This window comes from Callionymus lyra, chromosome 16, assembly GCF_982586985.1.
Source record: "Callionymus lyra chromosome 16, fCalLyr1.hap1.1, whole genome shotgun sequence".
In the NCBI taxonomy this organism is placed as follows: Eukaryota; Metazoa; Chordata; class Actinopteri; order Syngnathiformes; family Callionymidae; genus Callionymus; species Callionymus lyra.
In genome coordinates, this window is record NC_141833.1 from 6,082,992 (window position 1) to 6,102,168 (window position 19,177).

At 38.2% G+C, this 19,177-nt stretch overlaps 2 protein-coding genes across 2 annotated transcripts; both read left to right on the forward strand.

Moving 5' to 3' along the window:
* The first annotated feature begins 613 nt into the window (after positions 1-613).
* Positions 614-2,823, forward strand: LOC148063358 (uncharacterized). The gene is made up of 5 exons (XM_087811754.1): positions 614-647; positions 1,053-1,260; positions 1,330-1,471; positions 1,543-2,592; positions 2,702-2,823. Exons 2-5 carry the CDS (start codon positions 1,087-1,089, stop codon positions 2,821-2,823), a joined length of 1,488 nt encoding a protein of 495 aa, XP_087667880.1. The 5' UTR covers positions 614-647; positions 1,053-1,086.
* A 1,810-nt stretch (positions 2,824-4,633) lies between these two features.
* On the forward strand, positions 4,634-7,160 carry LOC148063359 (zonadhesin-like). Its single transcript, XM_087811690.1, has 3 exons — positions 4,634-5,162; positions 5,240-5,369; positions 5,761-7,160. The coding sequence occupies exons 1-3, from the start codon at positions 5,076-5,078 to the stop codon at positions 5,931-5,933; spliced, it is 390 nt and encodes a 129-aa protein (XP_087667816.1). The 5' UTR covers positions 4,634-5,075; the 3' UTR covers positions 5,934-7,160.
* The last annotated feature ends 12,017 nt before the right edge of the window (positions 7,161-19,177 follow it).

Genomic DNA, 19,177 nt, shown 5'->3' on the forward strand with positions numbered 1-19,177 from the left:
AACACCTCAAACAGTTCAACAGCACGATCCTTCATACATTTCTACACATGCCCTAAAACGGACAACTATAGCACAACAAGAACCAACATTATCAATAACTGATTCCCCAACTGAACTACTGGAATCCACAAAACTTCCAACAACCACAGGATATGATGCTGCATTCACAGAAAGCCCTTCTGATCAAGGGTTCCAAACCACATATAGTTCACAACCACAGAACCCACCGACAACGCAATCTCAGATTTTAACAACTGCGTCAAGATCTGACTCCGAAACCCAACTTGCTTCTAAAACCGAACATCCAGAAACAACAGAAGCACATATGTCAAATTCAACAAAAGAATCCCAAACCCAACCCCTGGTTTTAACTGAACACCAGGCAACTCTAGAAACAAGACTTCAAACTCATTCAACACCAGAGTCGTTCCATTCCATTTCAGCTGGAGGGAAACGCCTCACCACTTCTACAATGGCCACTCACCAGCACAGAACGTCAGGAAGCTCATTTCTGACCGATCGTCCAATCACAACAAGACCACATCTATCAAGGCCTCCAGTGGGGCTGCATCCAACAACAATCCAAGAGGCGACGCTGTCAATCCACCCTAACATGACAGCCGGACAACAAACTACATCAACGACAAGTAAGTAAGAATTGTACTTATGCACATATACTTGCCTTTAACTTGAGAGTTCATTGAGCAACTTGATCCAATCACATTGTTAACTAGACCATGTTTGTGTTCTACTTCCTCCCCTATTTGCACTGCAATGAGCTAAGTTGATGTGTTTGAGATCTTGTTTACAGTCTCACGTCAAATAAGCTGGTTGGTGAACAACACATACTCAATACTCAATACCAGGAAAATAATGCCACCTGTTCAAAATACTAAAATCTGAAACCATTTTTAAAACACAAGCATTATATAGATATATATATTATATAGATAAAATGTCAATGTGTTATAACTAAGGTTGTTATCTGCATGCATAAACCATTTTTCAAATCAAAATACTCCCATAATGGATGAGCCTCTCTTCTCAGCTAGATTGTGTCCAAAGGACAGTCATTATTCCACCTGTATGCCTGGCTGCATTCCCACCTGCAGGCAGTTGAATGGCCTGCCAAACTGCACTAGCACCTACACCGGCTGTGTGGCGGGTTGTGTATGTGATGAAGGCTTTGTTAAAAAAGGGGGCATTTGTGTGCCCTATCAACGCTGTGGATGCACGAGCAAGGATGGCAGAACATTTCAGGTAAGGTATTTTTTGGCATTTGTAAGAACTCTGTGATTTTAACACATTAATCACTCCTTTTGCCTTTAGATCAATGAAAAGTGGTTTAGTCCTCACTGCTCACACAAATGTGAGTGCCAGAGGCACGGAAGGATTTCCTGTGATGAGACCAAGTGTCCAGCAAATTCGATCTGCCTTTTAAGTGGCAATCAGTATCAATGCCAAAAAACAGGTAATCAAACCTTTGACCTAATTTCTGTTTTTCTTCGAAGGCCATCAATAATGATCTTGTTTAACTATCAGATTTTCAAGAGTGCCACATTTTCAGAGGAGTCTTCTATAAAACCTTTGATAAAAGGAGGAATTATTTTAAGGGCAATCAGTCCTACGTGCTGCTTCAAACAAAAGGTCTCTCTGATGATATTCGTCAGATTTACATTGAAGGAATTAATTATGACATAGACGGTGATTATGAGGAATATTATGACGACGATGAGGAATACAATGGCAGCTTTTATGAAAGTAGTGTCAAAATAAATGTATCAGAAGAAGTTAAAACAGGTGAGAAACAGGCCAATGATGACTCTCATGAAAGTGGAAGAGAAAAAGATGTATCTAAAGATGATGAAAAGGGTGAGAAAGAGGGAGATGGTGACTCTCATGAAAGTGGAAAAGACAAAGTAGAATCTAAAGATGGTAAAAAGGGTGAGAAAGAGGGAGGTGATGACTCTCACGAAACTAGAAAAGACAAAGAAGGATCTAAAGATGGTAAAAAGGGTGAGAAAGAGGGAGGTGATGACTCTCATGAAAATAGAAAAGACAAAGAAGGATCTAAAGATGGTAAAAAGTGTAAGAAAGATCTAGGTGATGACTCTCATGAAAATAGAAAAGACAAAGAAGGATCTAAAGATGGTGAAAAGGGTGAGAAAGAGGGAGATGGTGACTCTCATGAAAGTGGCAAAGACAAAGAAGGATCTAAAGATGGTAAAAAGGGTGAGAAAGATGGAGGTGATGACTCTCATGAAAATAGAAAAGACAAAAAAGGATCTAAAGATGGTAAAAAGTGTAAGAAAGATCTAGGTGATGACTCTCATGAAAATAGAAAAGACAAAGAAGGATCTAAAGATGGTGAAAAGGGTGAGAAAGAGGGAGGTGATGACTCTCATGAAAATAGAAAAGACAAAGAAGGATCTAAAGATGGTGAAAAGGGTGAGAAAGAGGGAGGTGATGACTCTCATGAAAATAGAAAAGACAAAGAAGGATCTAAAGATGGTAAAAAGGGTGAGAAAGAGGGAGGTGAGGACTCTCATGAAAATAGAAAAGACAAAGAAGGATCTAAAGATGGTAAAAAGGGTGAGAAAGAGGGAGGTGATGACTCTCATGAAAATAGAAAAGACAAAGAAGGATCTAAAGATGGTAAAAGGGGTGAGAAAGATCTAGGTGATGACTCTCGTGAAAATAGAAAAGACAAAGAAGGATCTAAAGATGGTAAAAGGGGTGAGAAAGAGGGAGGTGATGACTCTCATGAAAATAGAAAAGACAAAGAAGGATCTAAAGATGGTAAAAAGGGTGAGAAAGATCTAGGTGATGACTCTCATGAAAATAGAAAAGACAAAGAAGGATCTAAACATGGTAAAAGGGGTGAGAAAGAGGGAGGTGATGACTCTCATGAAAATAGAAAAGACAAAGAAGGATCTAAAGATGGTAAAAGGGGTGAGAAAGATCTAGGTGATGACTCTCATGAAAGTGGAAAAGACAAAAAAGGATCTAAAGATGGTAAAAAGGGTGAGAAAGAGGGAGGTGATGACTCTTATGAAAGTGGAAAAGACAAAAAAGGATCTAAAGATGGTAAAAAGGGTGAGAAAGAGGGAGGTGATGACTCTCATGAAAGTGGAAAAGACAAAAAAGGATCTAAAGATGGTAAAAAGGGTGAGAAAGAGGGAGGTGATGACTCTCATGAAAGTGGAAAAGACAAAAAAGGATCTAAAGATGGTAAAAAGGGTGAGAAAGATGGAGGTGATGACTCTCATGAAAGTGGAAAAGACAAAAAAGGATCTAAAGATGGTAAAAAGGGTGAGAAAGATGGAGGTGATGACTCTCATGAAAATAGAAAAGACAAAGAAGGATCTAAAGATGGTAAAAAGGGTAAGAAAGATCTAGGTGATGACTCTCATGAAAATAGAAAAGACAAAGAAGGATCTAAACATGGTAAAAAGGGTGAGAAAGAGGGAGGTGATGACTCTCATGAAAATAGAAAAGACAAAGAAGGATCTAAAGATGGTAAAAAGGGTGAGAAAGATGGAGGTGAGGACTCTCATGAAAATAGAAAAGACAAAGAAGGATCTAAAGATGGTAAAAGGGGTGAGAAAGATGGAGGTGATGACTCTCATGAAAATAGAAAAGACAAAGAAGGATCTAAAGATGGTAAAAAGGGTAAAAAAGATCTAGGTGATGACTCTCATGAAAATAGAAAAGACAAAGAAGGATCTAAACATGGTAAAAAGGGTGAGAAAGAGGGAGGTGATGACTCTCATGAAAATAGAAAAGACAAAGAAGGATCTAAAGATGGTAAAAAGGGTGAGAAAGATGGAGGTGAGGACTCTCATGAAAATAGAAAAGACAAAGAAGGATCTAAAGATGGTAAAAGGGGTGAGAAAGAGGGAGGTGATGACTCTCATGAAAATAGAAAAGACAAAGAAGGATCTAAAGATGGTAAAAAGGGTGAGAAAGAGGGAGGTGATGACTCTCATGAAAGTGGAAAAGACAAAAAAGGATCTAAAGATGGTAAAAAGGGTGAGAAAGAGGGAGGTGAGGACTCTCATGAAAATAGAAAAGACAAAGAAGGATCTAAAGATGGTAAAAGGGGTGAGAAAGAGGGAGGTGATGACTCTCATGAAAATAGAAAAGACAAAGAAGGATCTAAAGATGGTAAAAGGGGTGAGAAAGAGGGAGGTGATGACTCTCATGAAAATAGAAAAGACAAAGAAGAATCTAAAGATGGTAAAAAGGGTGAGAAAGATCTAGGTGATGACTCTCATGAAAGTGGAAAAGACAAAAAAGGATCTAAAGATGGTAAAAAGGGTGAGAAAGAGGGAGGTGATGACTCTCATGAAAGTGGAAAAGACAAAAAAGGATCTAAAGATGGTAAAAAGGGTGAGAAAGAGGGAGGTGATGACTCTCATGAAAGTGGAAAAGACAAAAAAGGATCTAAAGATGGTAAAAAGGGTGAGAAAGAGGGAGGTGATGACTCTCATGAAAGTGGAAAAGACAAAAAAGGATCTAAAGATGGTAAAAAGGGTGAGAAAGAGGGAGGTGATGACTCTCATGAAAGTGGAAAAGACAAAAAAGGATCTAAAGATGGTAAAAAGGGTAAGAAAGAGGGAGGTGATGACTCTCATGAAAGTGGAAAAGACAAAAAAGGATCTAAAGATGGTAAAAAGGGTGAGAAAGAGGGAGGTGATGACTCTCATGAAAGTGGAAAAGACAAAAAAGGATCTAAAGATGGTAAAAAGGGTGAGAAAGAGGGAGGTGATGACTCTCATGAAAGTGGAAAAGACAAAAAAGGATCTAAAGATGGTAAAAAGGGTGAGAAAGAGGGAGGTGATGACTCTCATGAAAGTGGAAAAGACAAAAAAGGATCTAAAGATGGTAAAAAGGGTGAGAAAGAGGGAGGTGATGACTCTCATGAAAGTGGAAAAGACAAAAAAGGATCTAAAGATGGTAAAAAGGGTAAGAAAGAGGGAGGTGAGGACTCAAGGGAGAAAAGTAAAAACAAAGGTGCTGAAGAAAATAGGAAACATCATCAAGTGTGTAACGTGGAATTTGAATTTGGTGAAATGGACAAGAAAAATTTCAAACTACAAGAGTTGAAGATACGACTGTGCAACCACACGTTGGAGCTCAAAAGGAAGCAAGTCGTGATGGTGAGTGAAATACTATTTTTATCAACATAAGAATATCCAATGGTTCTCTAGGCTAACAATCTTGTGTACATACTTAGGTGGATGGAAAGATCACTGAAACACCCATCTCACCATGTCCTGGTGTACGAATCAGACGCCACTGTGCTATATTCTATCTGGAAACTGACTTTGGTCTGTCAGTTAAATTCATCGCAGAACGTACAACAGGTAATTAATCCTCTCATCCTTCAACGGACAATTCATGTCTGACTGGAAAAGAAAGTAGCTGGTAAATTTTAATTTAAGACACAATTAGAAACACTTTTTAGATTTTCTTTTTTCCAACAAATAAAAATAACTTACTTGGTTGTTTTTTTTCATTACGATGGGCATGATACTCTTAATCTAAATCCAACACTAGGGGGAGCCAGAAACGCAAATTGAAATCAAACAGATTTTGTCTTTAAAGCAAGTTTAATGATTAATTAATTCTTCAAATCAAATAAAAATTAACTGCAACAACAAAATTGAGATGAAAACTTTGTACCTCTCAAAAGCCTGTAAAGATTCAAAAATCCTTTTAGAATGTCTTTAAACTAACGAGAAATTATTTTTGCAGAAATAACTCTAGCCAGCATGTATATGGAAAAAGTGGAAGGTCTCTGCGGGAACTTTGACTGCAAAAGGCACAACGACCGGATGAAGCCAAATGGCAAAGTCGTGAGGGATGTCCAAGAGTTCGGAGAAAGCTGGAGAGTGAGCTATAGAGACGTGGATGAAGAAAACAACTGAGATGATTAATTAGGACATACGATTGCAATAGCTTTTATATAAAATATATATTTTGCAATTCAGGGTCATGCAAAAGTTTATAGCGGCCATGTGTTTAATTTAAACAATTGGCTTGCACTGTAGATTATGATGTGCATCAGAATTTAATATGACACATGAAAGAATGTACTGAATGTATTAAAGTGAACATAACAGGTATTTAGAAAAACCTATACAAGAGAGCATCATTTCAAAATAGTATCTGGAAACAAAACTATGCCGTCATCCTTAAATCACTAGTACACAACTTTGTATTTCTCCACTGTGTTCAAGAACTAATTGTTAAGCAAGTTTTGTATTTTTGATGAAAACATTGTCAATGACTCACGAAAAGTCAACGTATCATATGTGAGCTAAGAGTAAATTTGTAATTTTGTTCACTTTATATGTTCCAAATTTGTGTTGGCCTTGAAGCAGAGTGAAAAACTACGAATTAACTTCCTGTTTGATATATTTAAAAGTCTTTCAACCTTCCATTTAGTAAAACCTGTCAATGGTGTGTTATAGCTGACATTGTTTTCAAGGACACAGAATAAAATAGCTAAAAATGTAAAATTAAAAATGCCGAATCAGCAGAAGCCAGGCCCTCTGCAACAATATGCCCACACATAGAATTTGTGTTTGTCTTTTGTTAGTTGACAGGCTTTCTTTAGACATACTTTACTGAAACAAGATTTTTAACATGTAAACAGCCACAGGCTTATATTAGCTCAGAGGAAAGGAGTGTTTGTTTTTTTAGTAATAATAATTGCCACAGAGATTATTCATAAACAAGATTCTGTGACCAGGCAACAAATGCGGTTAGTACTGGTCCCCCAAACCTGTGTTTTGGGTCCTATGATATAGGACTAATAACTAGTAATAACAATTATCCGCACAGTGAAAGTGAAAATGGGTTGTCAAAAACATTACAGTCTGAAACATATTTAATAACATAATTTAAATCCTTTTTTGTTTTGTATAAGTAAGAAAACTTACACATTTTATTGTACAAAAAAACAACAGAAACCTACATTATTACCAACTGATGCAAAGAATAAAGCATCAGATTTATTTAAGAAACTTTGAGTATTAAGCAGTGTTGTGTTTAATGTTGTACCCTGAATAATACATTTGTTTTCATACTAACGGAAGTATCTTGAGTCAGCATCTGTAACTGTAATCTAATAAAGGTAGAATATTTACGTCCTTGATTCTCATATTTCGAGTGAGAAAATACCATTATTGTTTAAAACGTCATCAAGTTGCACTAACTTGGCGTCATTGAAATAAGTATTTTCTGGCAAATATTTTGCGTGACGACATTCCATGCACATCTGAGTGTCTGAGCATGTGTGCGACACAAACCGTGAGATGAAAATGCATGAACTTCTGTAAAGTGATACAGCACAGGATAGCGTGAATGCGCGTGCATGTGTCCATCGATTATATCAGCATGAGAATCTGGAGCGGCAGACACATCAGAGGATATCATCATGGATTGGCATGGGGTGTGTTTCTTAGTCTTGCTGTGGTTTCCTCTGTTTGACGGTGAGTTAAAAGACTTTGATTTTATGAAAAAGCATGCTCTTCCTTAAGTATTGATAAAAGATAATGTCTTGTTTTAATTGTGAGTCACGAGTTAAGATCTATCTTTTAAAATCGAATCAACTAAAAGAGAAATCTGAATATATCAAGTGGAAAATAATAATGGCCTCTTTTACTCTTGGCTTGATTTTAACATTAATCAAACATAACATGTGTAATAAACGATCGGTTAATGGCAACGAAAAAAGGTAATCTATTACATAAACACTTAATCAACTGGAAAGTGCTTTTTAAAAGCTCTTGATTCAAATGTCTAGACAACGACACTGTTCAGAACAAACTAAGTTAATAATTTGGCTCTGAGGTAATACAAGAGATAAGTAACATATCTATTTCAGCTAGGCTGTAACTGAGTTCATATTCACGGTATTAAATAAATAATTTGTGAGTCACTGAGGTGATAAAAATAATGTTACGGTCGTTGATATGTTTATTTGTAGTCAAACCATAGTGACTTTTTCTCTTAGTAGCTGAAGCGTTGATTGTTACTTTTAACAACCAAAAATTAACCGTTTTCCAGTTCTGAATTAAATCCAAGATGAACATCACAAAAAAAAAAGTTATGCTTTACTTCGGCGACACTTGACCATATACTTGCCATCCAGGCTGTGGGGGGCCGCCACAGCTGTGCTGCCCGGGATGAAACTCCAGTTGTTACAGAGGTTGTTTTTGCGATGAAATCTGTCTGATCTTGGCTGACTGTTGTCCTGACTACGAATCTGTCTGCTTGCAAGGTAATTGTCCCTCAACACTGACACATAGATTAGTTTTACACCTCCTACTTTTAAATGAATATAATGAATTTTATGACTTGCTTTTTTTTTTCGAATAACAGCTCCAAACGATGTCCTGACTAACGTTACAATTGGAAATAGTTCCACAACGAGCCCTACGGAAATGTCGCCCACAAAACCAGCGGTGAACATCACCACAACTTCAACCACCACAGATTCTACACGACCATCTGTTGGGCCGACGAGTGTCACAGATTTTACGCAAACATCCAGCAAAGTTGAAAATGGTGAAACAAAAGAAGCTACACTTGGAAGAAGTGTTACTCCAACCATTTTCTCTAAAACGCAACCCGTGAGCGGAAATCAAACGACACTCACGACTTCTCAGGGTGAAACTACGGTTGAACTGTTTGAAACCCCAACAACAGAAGAAGTTGCACCTACAGAATTTTCCACAGATCAACCATACATTCTTGCTCAAACCACAACCCTTACGCCAACAAGCAATACTGCATATACTCCAAATATTGGCACAAGTGATACAAGTAAAACCTTGGTGACAAGAGATGGTACAACACCTACGATGTTCTCAGAGATGTCACCAGATGCATCGTACAGTGTTTCCCAAACAACTCCAAACCAAGATAGCAGCACTGGAAACACTTGGACAGACATTACCGAAGATTTTTCAACCTCTGACTTGATGGATACACCGAAGACAACGGAAGGTATGTCATCTACCCTCAGAACCTCAGACCCCACAAGTACCACTTTTCAAATCACAACGGCCAGGATCGAAAGTCTTTCTAGCTACAGTCAGACGGATGACACCGAAGATGTTTCTACCGTAGACTATAGTGAAAGTAAACTACCTTCTACACCTACATATACGTCACCAGATGTCTCACTGACCAAACCTGGACACACTACTTCATTTCCTCAGCAAGATACCACAACCCTAGACTTGGTAGAGACAACTACACAAACTAGAAGTACAACATCAACTGCACCTCTGAAACAAGAAGGCACTACTACACTGTATGAATTAACATTTAACAGTCGCACACTTGATGATTCAAGCACGACTTCATCGACCACGACGTCGACACGGATGACGAATGAAATGTCACCCACGTACTCGAAAACAACCACTGCAACAACAAAAAGTACCTCAGCAATGAGATCTTATACAACACAGAGAAATGTGACGATTCAAATTACTAAAAAGTCAACCCGTCCATCAACGCTTCCCCCAACCACTACACAACCAGATAAGAGTGGTGATAACGTTTCACCAGGAGGTGGCAGTATAAGACAAACAGTTTCAACCCCATCACCGTCCATTACATAGACAGCAGGAAGAAGTAGTGACGCCCCACGGCCAGCAGAGGTCAGCAGTGAATCTACACTAGATGTTTCTCAAAGAAGCGTCACATCTTCAAATGTTCCGCCTGCAACAGGTTTGTTATGACTTGTACTTTATTTCTACACATATTTATGAAAACGTTTTGTGTTTATTTATGATTTTTCTTTATTTTTCATCTTAGATGTGTCTTTATCGAGGCTTGCGTTTTCGACCAGGTTAATGACCAGGAAAAAAACAAATTTAAATCAACTGGAAAGTGCTGTTTAAAAGCTCTTGATTCAAATGTCTAGACAACGACACTGTTCAGAACAAACTAAGTTGAATTTAATTCTTGTTTTTCCTTCTTTCTTCAAGCCCAAAGTGTGACTCTGACCAGTACTGGAATAGGTAATATGGACTACAATATTTCAGCACTACTACTTCTACTACTGCTACTTTTTACTACTTAAAAAAAACTACTACACTTTTTTTTTCAACCCTTGTTTTATCTCAGGGTCAGGTTACCCAGATGCCCCAAAACAAATGTGTTTGTCGTATCCTTTGTGTTATCTCTGGATCAAGATGAAAAAATTCCACCACTGCATATATTTGATGTAAGCCTGGGAGGTCAATCGCCTTGACCCAGAGGCAACACAAGGGATAACAAAAACACATTTGTTTTTGGGAATCCTGGTCAATTTGGCTCTGAGGTAATACAAGAGATAAGTAACATATCTATTTCAGCTAGGCTGTAACTGACTTCATAATTATAAGTTACACGGTATTAAATCAATAATGTGTGAGTCACTGAGGTGATAAAAAAAAATGTGTTGTGTTTAATCTTGTACCCTGAATAATACATTTGTTTTCATAGAGACACTATCAGAACTATTTTGAGTCAGCATCTGTAACTGTAATCTAATAAAGGTAGAATATTTATTTCCTTGATTCTCATATTTCGAGTGACAAAATACCATTATTTCAAGATACATCATTTGTGTCGTGAAGCTTGTTTGTACATCACACACTCTTTTTCAAAGTGTTTAAAACGTCATCAAGTTGCACTAACTTGGCGTCATTGAAATAAGTATTTTCCGGAAAATATTTTGATGAAATTAATGACACTGCACCTTTTGCGTGACGACATTCCATGCACATCTGAGTGTCTGAGCATGTGTGCGACACAAACCGTGAGATGAAAATGCATGAACTTCTGTAATGTGATACAGCGCAGGATAGACTGAATTAGGTTTCAGACAATAGTCACATTCTTGTCTCGTGAATGCGCGTGCATGTGTCCAACGATTATATCAGCATGAGAATCTGGAGCGGCAGACACATCAGAGGATATCATCATGGATTGGCATGGGGTGTGTTTCTTAGTCTTGCTGTGGTTTCCTCTGTTTGACGGTGAGTTAAAAGACTTTATCTTTTATCAATACTTAAGGAAGCGCATGCTTTTTCATAAAATCAATGTCTTGTTTTAATTGTGAGTCACGAGTTAAGATCTATCTTTTAAAATCGAATCAACAAAAAGAGAAATCTGAATATATCAAGTGGAAAATAATAATGGCCTCTTTTACTCTTGGCTTGATTTTAACATTAATCAAACATAACAATGTGTAATAAACGATCGGTTAATGGCAACGAAAAAAGGTAATCTATTATACATAAACACTTAATTAATCAACTGGAAAGTGCTTTTTAAAAGCTCTTGATTCAAATGTCTAGACAATGACACTGTTCAGAACAAACTAAGTTGAATTTAATTGTTGTTTTTCCTTCTTTCTTCAAGCCCAAAGTGTGACTCTGACCAGTACTGGAATAGGTAATATGGATTACAATATTTCTGCACTACTACGAATAATCTTTTCTTTTTCAACCCTTGTTTTATCTCAGGGTCAGGTTACCCAGATGCCCCAAAACAAATGTGTTTGTGGTATCCTTTGTGTTTTCTCTGGGTCAAGATGAACAACCTCCACCACTGCGTATGTTTGATGTAAGCCAGGGAGGTCAATCACCTTGACCCAGAGGCAACACAAGGGATACCAAAAACACATTTGTTTTCATCCAGGTCACTTTGGCTCTCGGGTAACACAAGATAAGATAAGTAACATATCTATTTCAGCTAGGCTGTAACTGAGTTCATATTTATGAGTTAAACGGTATTAAATAAATAATGTGTGAGTCACTGAGGTGATAAAAACTGTAAAGGCCCTTGATTTGTTTATGTGTAGTCGAAACATAGTGATCTTTTCTCTTAGTATCAGAAACGTTGTTGTTATTTATTACTTTTAAATACCAAAAATTAACCTTTTTTCAGTTCTGAATTAAATCCAAGATGAACTTGTTACACTTTACTTTAAATACTCTGATGCTTCGGCGACACTTGACCATATACTTGCCATCCAGGCTGTGGGGGGCCGCCACAACTGTGCTGCCCGGGGAGAGACTCCAGTTGCCACAGAGGTTGTTATTGCGATGAAATCTGTCTGATCTTCGCCGACTGTTGTCCTGACTACGAATCTGTCTGCTTGCAAGGTAATTGTCCCTCAACACTGACACATAAATTATTCTTTCACCTCCTACTTTTAAATGAATATGATGAATTTCATGACTTGCTTTTATTCGAATAACAGCTCCAAACGACGTCCTGACTAACGTTACAATTGGAAATAGTTCCACAACGAGCCCTACGGAAACGTCGCCCACAAAACCAGCGGTGAACATCACCACAACTTCAACCACCACAGATTCTACACGACCATCTGTTGGGCCGACGAGTGTCACGGATTTTACGCAAACATCCAGCAAAGTTGAAAATGTTGAAACAAAACTACCTACACTTGGAGGAAGTGTTACTCCAACCATTTTCTCTAAAACGCAACCCGTGAGCGGAACTCAAACGACACTCTCGACTTCTCAGGGTGAAACTACGGTTGAACTGTTTGAAACCCCAACAACAGAAGAAGTTGCACCTACAGAATTTTCCACAGATCAACCATACATTCTTGCTCAAACCACAACCCTTACGCCAACAAGCAATACTGCATATACTCCAAATATTGGCGATAGTACAACCTTGGTGACAAGAGATGGTACAACACCTACGATGTTCTCAGAGATGTCACCAGATGCATCGTACAGTGTTTCCCAAACAACTCCAAACCAAGATAGCAGCACTGGAAACACTTGGACAGACATTACCGAAGATTTTTCAACCTCTGACTTGATGGATACACCGAAGACAACGGAAGGTATGTCATCTACCCTCAGAACCTCAGACCCCACAAGTACCACTTTTCAAATCACAACGGCCAGGATCGAAAGTCTTTCTAGCTACATTCAGACGGATGACACCGAAGATGTTTCTACCGTAGACTATAGTGAAAGTAAACTACCTTCTACACCTACATATACGTCACCAGATGTCTCACTGACCAAACCCGGACACACTACTTCATATCCTCTGCAAGATACCACAACCCTAGACTTGGTAGAGACAACTACACAAACTAGAAGTACAACATCAACTGCACCTCTGAAACAAGAAGGCACTACTACACCGTATCCATTAACATTTAACAGTCGCACACTTGATGATTCAAGCACGACTTCATCGACCACGACGTCGACACGGATGACGAATGAAATGTCACCCACGTACTCGAAAACAACCACTGCAACAACAAAAAGTACCTCAGCAATGACATCTTATACAACACAACAAAATATGACGACTCAAATTCCTAAAACGTCAACCCGTCCATCAACGTTTCCTCCAACCACTACACAACCAGATAAGAGTGGTGATAACGTTTCACCAGGAGGTGGCAGTATAACACAAACAGTTCAAACCCCATCACCGTCCGTTACATGGACAGCAGGAAGAAGTAGTGACGCCTCACGACCAGCAGAGGTCAGCAGTGAATCTACACTAGATGTGTCTAAAAGAAGCGTCACATCTTCAAATGTTCCGCCTGCAACAGGTTTGTTATGACTTATTCTTTATTGCTACACATATTTATGAAGAAGTTTCGTGTTTATTTTTTTTTTTTTTTCCTCTTAGATGTGTCTCTATCGAGGCTCGTGTTTCATGCCTCTGTTGTTTCCAGTGAAGAAAATGAAGACGTGATCGCGCAGATTTTAACGGATGTAAGTCAATGTTATTGTAATGAGAAGCTAAAATATATATTTTTAATGACATTGTTGTGTAGTGTTTTGAGTGATCGATGTCTTTGTTTCTCAGTACCTGGTGAAAGCTCTGAGCCTACAGGACTGTGACAGATGCAGCTTGACCGTCCAGCACATCAGGCGACATTGAAGCTTTTATTTTGTTGACAGGATTGAATCGATGCTTCTCACGAATGTATCTTCCTGACAAGTTATTCTATCACCAGAATGAGGTATGAGATGTTGCTATTTAATGGGAGGCGAAATGAAAGCATAAATCCACAAATGTCTTTTAATATTTGCTAATATAGGATAAGGCTTGAATTGCTATCTGTAAATCCTGAAGTATATTTCATAATTTTCATAATTTTGCCAGTTTATATATTAAAAATTAATTTCGTCACTTAAACATGTATTTTAACGTTTATAATTTAGATTCTTTACTGCGCTATTAGCCATTTTAGCGAATTAGCTTTTTTTTTAGCTTTGCAATAAAATTGCAGAACTGATAGTCACATTCTTTAAACAAACTTTTCCCAGTTAAAATAATATATTAATGAAGGTAATCTAAATAAAATGCAAGTGTTATATTTTACAAATATCCTCCAGCTGGTTGTAATATTTTAAAAGGAATTTGACAAACAGTAGCTAGCATTAATGGAGTAGCTAGCGTTAATGTGGCAATGGTTTGTGGGTATATGAAGGAAAATAACAATGCTGTTTGTTTTTGGTTTAAATAATAAAAAGAAAAAAAGATTAAAATCCCCTTCTTTTTTTTTAATCATACAAATATATATTTACTCTCAACCATATGAAGTTAAAATAATGCATACCGCCACCAGGTTTGTTTGCACCAATTTTCTAAACCAATAATATTACCCTGTTTTGATCCATATAAATCGATCCCTATTTTTTCAAACATATATTGATAGCTATGTGCACAATTGGAAAGCATGTTTACCTTCAAATCATTTTTGGATCCAGGTGGTAATTGAGGACACCACCAAATATCAAACACTCGTACGTAAAAATGCAGATTTTCAAGGTTTCTGATTAAACAAAATGTCTTAAAATGGAATACAGACATTGATACTCCTGGGTTCAAACGACAATCTTTAATTGTAAACCTGACATGTTTATTCTAGGGACATTGACCATTCGTCTACTCGAGCGCACGTTTTAGGTCTTCATTAGGTGACCCCCTTGACTCCGATATGGCACTTCAAGGGAAAAGAGGACAAGTTCTTAATTATCTGGGGAAGAAGAGGGATCTCGGTGTTGCCCCCCCGGGTCACGCTGTACCTCAGGGGTAGGATAGTTTCAATTAGAGAAGACCCATCAGCTCTGACAAATCCTGACCCTGGATTGCGTTTGTATACCTAATGCTCCTATTTGGTCGGTCAATCATTCGAAATCATCATCATCTCAGAGCCTGCGTCCACCACCAGCTGCTCCTCCTCCTAATTTCGTAGGTCGGTTGGTGCAAATTAGAAGCGTGTGTTTGCGTCAAGATCTGCTCGCCGAGCCCCAAAAAACGCGCAATTGGAGTTAATTCGGCGGGCCGGTGCCAGGGGGTTCACGTTTCGTCACAGCTTTGTAAACTTAGATCATGTGGGGTCACCGAAAGTTTGGGGCTGCGCGTCGACTCTCTCAAAGATCAGTTACATTGTAATGGCAAAGGAATGTCGCTTTTGGTCCGAGTGGCTGCGGCGGAGCTCGTGCTAATCAAAACCAACTCTGTGTCATTCTTATTTTTTAATTCCCGGTTAATGTTCCGAGTGGATCTAACATTGTGATGCGGTGAGGCAATAAAAGGTGTTCCTTTGCAATGTTTTTTTTTATTAGCCGTGGCGAGAGACAAAGGAAAATACGTGGTTAAGAATGGGACATGTGTAGTAGTAAGGTGTCCAAGCCATCAATTCTCCAAATGTATGTCTGGCTCCCCGTGGCGTTTGCATGTCCGAAAACCCCCGGTGTTATTGATCCTGATTGGGCCTCACAGGAGGAGATTCCTGCCTGCCATTGACCCACACTTCTCCATGTTTCCACCCCTCGCTCAGATCATCAGAGGCAGTCCAGCAGACCTGCATGCGTGACATTTCTGATTGTCGGCTCGAGGGAGAAGTAAAGGGTGGGGGGTGAGGTAGTGGGATGAACTTTTTTTTTTTCTGAAATCACAAGCAGGTCTCGGTTTGAGTAGTGTGCTCTGACATTTTCCTGGCTTCGTGACTGTCAAAACATCTTCGTGTGTTAATATGCTTCCTACTAGTATTTAGAGAAATCCACTCTCAGGGCGCTCTCGTCTTCAAAGGCCAGCTCGGCCATGTGGCCCGCGTTGAGTTCTCGCGCGAACCTCCCGGTGCCGCTCGCATTCTCCTCTTCCAGATCGCCTTTTCTTTCATCGCCGCTGCAGAAGAGCGTCAGCGCGAGGAAGCCGTAGAACAGCATGACAAACAGAATGTATAAATAAGCGCCGTCGTAACTCTGCCTGCCTCCGGAGACGCCGCTGGAGTTGCGAAGGTTTTCCTCGAGGCTGGAAAGATTGCCCCGTGGTCCGCTTGTGCCAGCATCCTCGAAAACCTGCTGACATCTGGAGACGAGTGAAAGCAAGTCTGTTCCGTTTATGGTTTCCATTTTACGTGCAGAGGACAAACGGGAAGGGGGAGAAGAAAAAAAGAATGATGGAGAACCCGAGGAGACCTTCTGCGTTTTAGGAAATGCTTGATAAGGAAGCACTTACATGATAGAGCCCCGACCACCACATGATGAAAAATTCTATTTTTAGTTTGGCATTCTATCAGTTCAAGAGGCACAATGGGAGGGACAACATGTCACTATTAAAAAGGTTTTTGATTTACTTTCTTTTATTCTAAATGGAGGGAGTGAAGCAGCTTTGCAAACTCCAATTTCAAGTATTTTTTCAAAGAAAATAAGGAAACAACAGAGATAAATTTGCATATAAAATACTTGAAACAACCATGAGCCAAACAAGAGTGCACAGAAACTTGTGAAACTACCAGAGAATAAGGGGTTAAATCTGGCTCGCCAAGTTATTTACTGTGGCCCAATGAATGTTGGCTCAATATTAAAGTAGGTTCGTGTTGACATCTATAAAGATGCTAATGTTTAAGCTAAGCTACGTAATAAAGAAGTCAATGATTTTTCACAGACTTAAGATGAGAAAAACAAAAACAAAGCACTTGTACAGATAAACGCATGAATACAAGGCAGGAGGTGCAGTGGAGGTACGGTGCACTTCCAAAGAGATAAGATTTGTTGATCAACGTAGAGAACGCAGAGCAATCTATGCAGACAGTCTACAGTCCTGACCCTACCGCTAGGCCACACTAAAAACAGCAGAACAGCGTCAAGCCCTCCACTTGCTGTTGCTGTTCTCTATAAAGATTATTAAGAATATTTTTTATTTAGAAAAAACTTTTTTTTTTGCCACACAAAAAACATTAAAATTAAAACATTAAGGTTTTTATATTGTGATTTAGTTTAGGTTAAAGCCAGACCAAAGAAAACGTATTTCATATTTAGTTTCCTATAGTTTTCATATAGAGTGCTTTGGTTTATTTATTTTCCATTTTATTCTGGAAGGTTCTGTACACAGAACTTGTAAAACACCAGAGACTCTACATTCTTTGTGGCCTGATGGTTTACTTGATCTGAAACCAGGTTCCTGTTGACATATATAATGATGCTAATGTTTAACCTAAGCATTTTAATATATATATAATTGTCAACAAATATTAATGGACTTACGATTAAAAAAAGAATAAAAAAATGACATACTTTAATAGACTAACACATAAACAAGAGGCAGGATGTAAAGTAAATGTGCGTACACTGACGAATCAGAATTAACATTCATTGATCAAATCAAGAAAGAATGTAGTGAAATATATGCAGGCAGTCTGCAGTCCTGACCCTACCACTAAAAACGACAGCATCTCAAATCAACATCCCACGATCCACTTAGAAATAAAAAATAATAATTCAGATTTTTTATTTTTATTTTAAGAAGAAAATATAATTTTAACCAACACAAAATACAATTAAAAGATTCAGTTGAGTTTTCGTTTAGGTAAAATTCAGAGTGGAGAATATCCATTACTTTATATTTAATAATAATTTATAATATAAAATAAATAAATAATAATAAACTATTTAATCTGGGGGGGGTTGCCTAATGATGCCCCTGAAACACAGTTGTTGGAGTAACTATTGTATAATCTTTAACTAGATTTAACTTAGAAATAAAAGTTGATTCTACTTAAAGCAATCGTACTTTTATTTTGCCGTTTTTTTGGTCCTGTATGCTCGCAGGCCTTTGAAAAGGGAAAGAAGAAAAAAAATCCTTTCTTTCCTTTCACTATCAATTTGGGCTCTTTTGAAAGCTGCTGCAACTCGCAGATCGTTGTCAGCCTGGTCAAGTAGTCTGCTCATTTCAAAGCGTGGTGAGGTCAAAGGTTAAGTTGTCTCCAGTGTGTTGCTGCTTGACTGGCACTCCAAACCTTTTAACTTTTATCACAGTCCTCCAAGACAATGTCATCACTTGTGAGAATAAATAGTTGAACCAATCGTCATCAAAAAAAAAAAAAGTGGAATACAAACAAACTGTTTAAAAAAAATGTTAGTTTCATTTTTTAATTTTTACTTTGGTGTGTTTCTGTAATTTTGACTTAAATAAATCTCACTTTTTTATACTTCAAACTGCAGAAACATGAATGACTCGAACAGCTGGACTCGGGATCCTACAAACTCCCAGAAGGTGGGGGGGAAGGGGCTAAAATTCATTGTTGTTGTCTGTAACCTTTTGCGGAATCTGCCAACTGCTGGAACAGTGTTTTCATTTGTGTTCGGCACTGAAGTTGAAAGCTTGTGAACTTTGCACAGCCGTGTCAGTGACTGATGCCCAAGTGTGTCTGTGGGCCACTGTGCTTATATAATTTACAGCACGTCTGCTTTGGTCATTAGTGGGTGTGAAGGAGCCCCCAGAGAGAAGGAATTTGTCCAAAAGGAGCGCTCATATATGCATGATTTAGTGCTCATGCTAGTCAAGGTTGTGTCCAACAGAAGAGCAGTGTTGAAATAGAAGAAAAACAACGAGAATCATCGTTAATATTTATTATATCAATGGCTGTTTATTGGATGGAATCACTCGTTCTGTCATGCACTGCAACAGCTTGAGATAGTTTGACATCTCTAAAAGAATCCATCCTTAAAAATGTTCGATAACAACTTACAATTTGAACTACTAATTTATTAGCCTTATAAACAAGTAATTGTATCCATTCCATAGGAACCCAGGTTAAAAAAAATAATTCTAAACATGCAAAAAAGTTACAATTTCTACCCAT

Excerpts from the sequence above, each read along its gene's own strand:
- LOC148063358 (XM_087811754.1), top strand. The coding sequence starts at position 1,087 with ATGCCTGGCTGCATTCCCACCTGCAGGCAGTTGAATGGCCTGCCAAAC. Across the intron at positions 1,472-1,542 it reads GTATCAATGCCAAAAAACAG|ATTTTCAAGAGTGCCACATT; the intron begins GTAATCAAACCT and ends TTTAACTATCAG. Across the intron at positions 2,593-2,701 it reads ATCTAAAGATGGTAAAAAGG|AAAAGACAAAGAAGGATCTA; the intron begins GTGAGAAAGAGG and ends TCGTGAAAATAG.
- LOC148063359 (XM_087811690.1), top strand. The coding sequence starts at position 5,076 with ATGGACAAGAAAAATTTCAAACTACAAGAGTTGAAGATACGACTGTGC. Across the intron at positions 5,163-5,239 it reads AAAGGAAGCAAGTCGTGATG|GTGGATGGAAAGATCACTGA; the intron begins GTGAGTGAAATA and ends GTACATACTTAG. Across the intron at positions 5,370-5,760 it reads CATCGCAGAACGTACAACAG|AAATAACTCTAGCCAGCATG; the intron begins GTAATTAATCCT and ends TTATTTTTGCAG.